This window comes from Tachysurus vachellii, chromosome 12, assembly GCF_030014155.1.
Source record: "Tachysurus vachellii isolate PV-2020 chromosome 12, HZAU_Pvac_v1, whole genome shotgun sequence".
In the NCBI taxonomy this organism is placed as follows: Eukaryota; Metazoa; Chordata; class Actinopteri; order Siluriformes; family Bagridae; genus Tachysurus; species Tachysurus vachellii.
In genome coordinates this window covers 25,987,962-25,990,461 of record NC_083471.1, presented here as the reverse complement: position 1 = coordinate 25,990,461, position 2,500 = coordinate 25,987,962, and the positions used below count along the sequence as shown (strand labels likewise).

At 47.3% G+C, this 2,500-nt stretch overlaps 1 protein-coding gene across 1 annotated transcript in view; it reads left to right on the top strand.

The window, feature by feature from the left end:
• hk2 (hexokinase 2) overlaps positions 1 to 2,500 on the top strand; it is a 42,202-nt gene that overhangs the window by 5,322 nt on the left and 34,380 nt on the right. The window contains exon 2 of the mRNA XM_060882711.1: positions 1,717 to 1,879. Coding sequence (XP_060738694.1) covers positions 1,717 to 1,879 — 163 coding nt within the window. The remainder of the gene's footprint in view (positions 1 to 1,716; positions 1,880 to 2,500) is intronic.

Genomic DNA, 2,500 nt, shown 5'->3' with positions numbered 1-2,500 from the left:
ACGTCTCTGGTGTCATGTCACATGGCTTGTAGCAGGAACCTCCTGAATTACTCAAGTCTGGCTGCTTGAAGATCATCTGTGAATGAATAGAAGTGTGTGTGTGTAGTATGGGTGTGTGTGTGTGTTTGTGTAAACACACCCTGAGTAAAGAGGACGTGTGTAAATATGTAAATGAGACGATCGTCCTAGTTCTCACTTTGGTGCTTTTCCTGTGTTTCTCTGAATCAGGATGTTCACTTCCTTCCCTTTCACACTTCACCCGTCGTGTTCCAGACAGAACAACCTTTTTGTCCTCCAGTAAATGTCATTGGCTCAGCTCATGAGTATCAGTGTGTCTCACTTGCCTCAGATCCATGTGACACGCACGACCATAAAATGGTCTCTGATCTCTGTGACTTGTCCTCGACACGTTAAAAATTTTTACACACTAAGTTTGTCCGGGACGAGAAGGAACCGGTGGTGTCGTGTTTCTCATGCTCGGGATAGTTCTGGGCTGAGCTTTATCGGCTGGAAAAGGTTTATGAATTATGTGGAGGTCAGAGTGAGGCTCTTGTAAAGGAGGTGGGTGTGGCCCCTGTGTCTATCGGCTCTAGTAAAGGAGGTGTGTGTGGCCCCTGTGTGTGTCAGCTCTAGTAAAGGAGGTGTGTGTGGCCCCTGTGTGTGTCAGCTCTAGTAAAGGAGGTGGGTGTGGCCTCTGTGTCTGTCACAGTAAAGGAGGTGTGTGTGGCCTCTGTGTCTGTAGGCTCTAGTAAAGGAGGTGTGTGTGGCCCCTGTGTCTGTTGGCTCTAGTAAGTGTGGCCCCTGTGTCTGTCAGCTCTAATAAAGGAGGTGGGTGTGGCCCCTGTGTCTGTTGGCTCTAGTAAGTGTGGCCCCTGTGTCTGTCAGCTCTAGTAAACGAGGTGTGTGTGGCCCCTGTGTCTGTCACAGTAAAGGAGGTGGGTGTGCCCTCTGTGTCTGGCTCTAGTAACAGAGGTGGGTGTGGTCTCTTTGTCTGTCACAGTAAAGGAGGTGGGTGTGGCCCCTGTGTCTGTCGGCTCTAGTAAAGGAGGTGGGTGTGGCCTCTGTGTCTGTAGGCTCTAGTAAAGGAGGTGGGTGTGGTCTCTGTTTCTGTCACAGTGAAGGAGGTGGGTGTGGTCTCTGTTTCTGTCACAGTGAAGGAGGTGGGTGTGGTCTCTTTGTCTGTCACAGTAAAGGAGGTGGGTGTGGCCCCTGTGTCTGTAGGCTCTAGTAAAGGAGGTGGGTGTGGTCTCTTTGTCTGTCACAGTAAAGGAGGTGGGTGTGGCCCCTGTGTCTGTAGGCTCTAGTAAAGGAGGTGGGTGTGGCCTCTGTGTCTGTCACAGTGAAGGAGGTGGGTGTGGTCTCTTTGTCTGTCACAGTAAAGGAGGTGGGTGTGGCCCCTGTGTCTGTAGGCTCTAGTAAAGGAGGTGGGTGTGGCCTCTGTGTCTGTCACAGTGAAGGAGGTGGGTGTGGTCTCTTTGTCTGTCACAGTAAAGGAGGTGGGTGTGGCCTCTTTGTGAAAGGTTATGCGTAATTTAGACTATATACATATATTTTTATATATATTTTTATTTTATTATTTTTGGTAAAAGTGTATTATGACATCTCTTTATTTTTACACAAGTCCATTCTCTCTAGCTTGTACACCAGGCATCATGCACACCTCATTAAGTTTATAGACCGTTGCTGTTGACCGACACCCGATTTCCTGTTCCTCAGGTGGATCGCTTCCTGTACCATCTCCGTCTGTCCAACGAGAACCTGATGGACATATCCCAGCGCTTCCGGAGGGAAATGGACAAAGGCCTGGGCAGGGACACCAACCTCACCGCCGCGGTCAAAATGCTGCCCACATTCGTGCGCTCCACACCTGACGGCACAGGTAACGAGGGAGGAGGAGGAAGAGGAGGTGGAGGAGCGGTGCAGCTCCATCACACAGTAGCACTGGGCGTTAAGCCCATGAGATAATATAATGATCATCTTGCTTATCTTTTATCAGACAGTTTTATTGTCTGTAAATGATTCACAACAACGTTTTACTCCTAACGTTTCAGCGGAAACGAACAAATTCGATTAAAAAATATCACGATAGTTAATTAACGCTGTAACACCTGTATCATGGTGTTTAACCTGAGGCCCAAACGGAAGTCAAGCAAGTGTGTTTTCTGTTGAGTTTTGTGTTCAATCAATTCAATCGATACACAAAAAAACCGTTGCTAGACAACAGGGAAATATTCCCCACTATCATCCTGTATGATGCGTACAAATAAAGAAATAAAATGCTCCTGTTATCACGCTGTTACAGGAAGGTAATTAACGCCGTGAGTTGCTCTTACCTTCCTGAGTGGAAGTGAATATCAACTCGTAGACATATTTAATGTTCAATAAACAACACGGTTTTCATTAATGTGTTAGTCTTAAGTTTGGCTACTGACCTAGAAAATATGAAACGCACCGTAATACGGAACTGAAGGTTATATGATGCCTTCACTATAGACTCTCC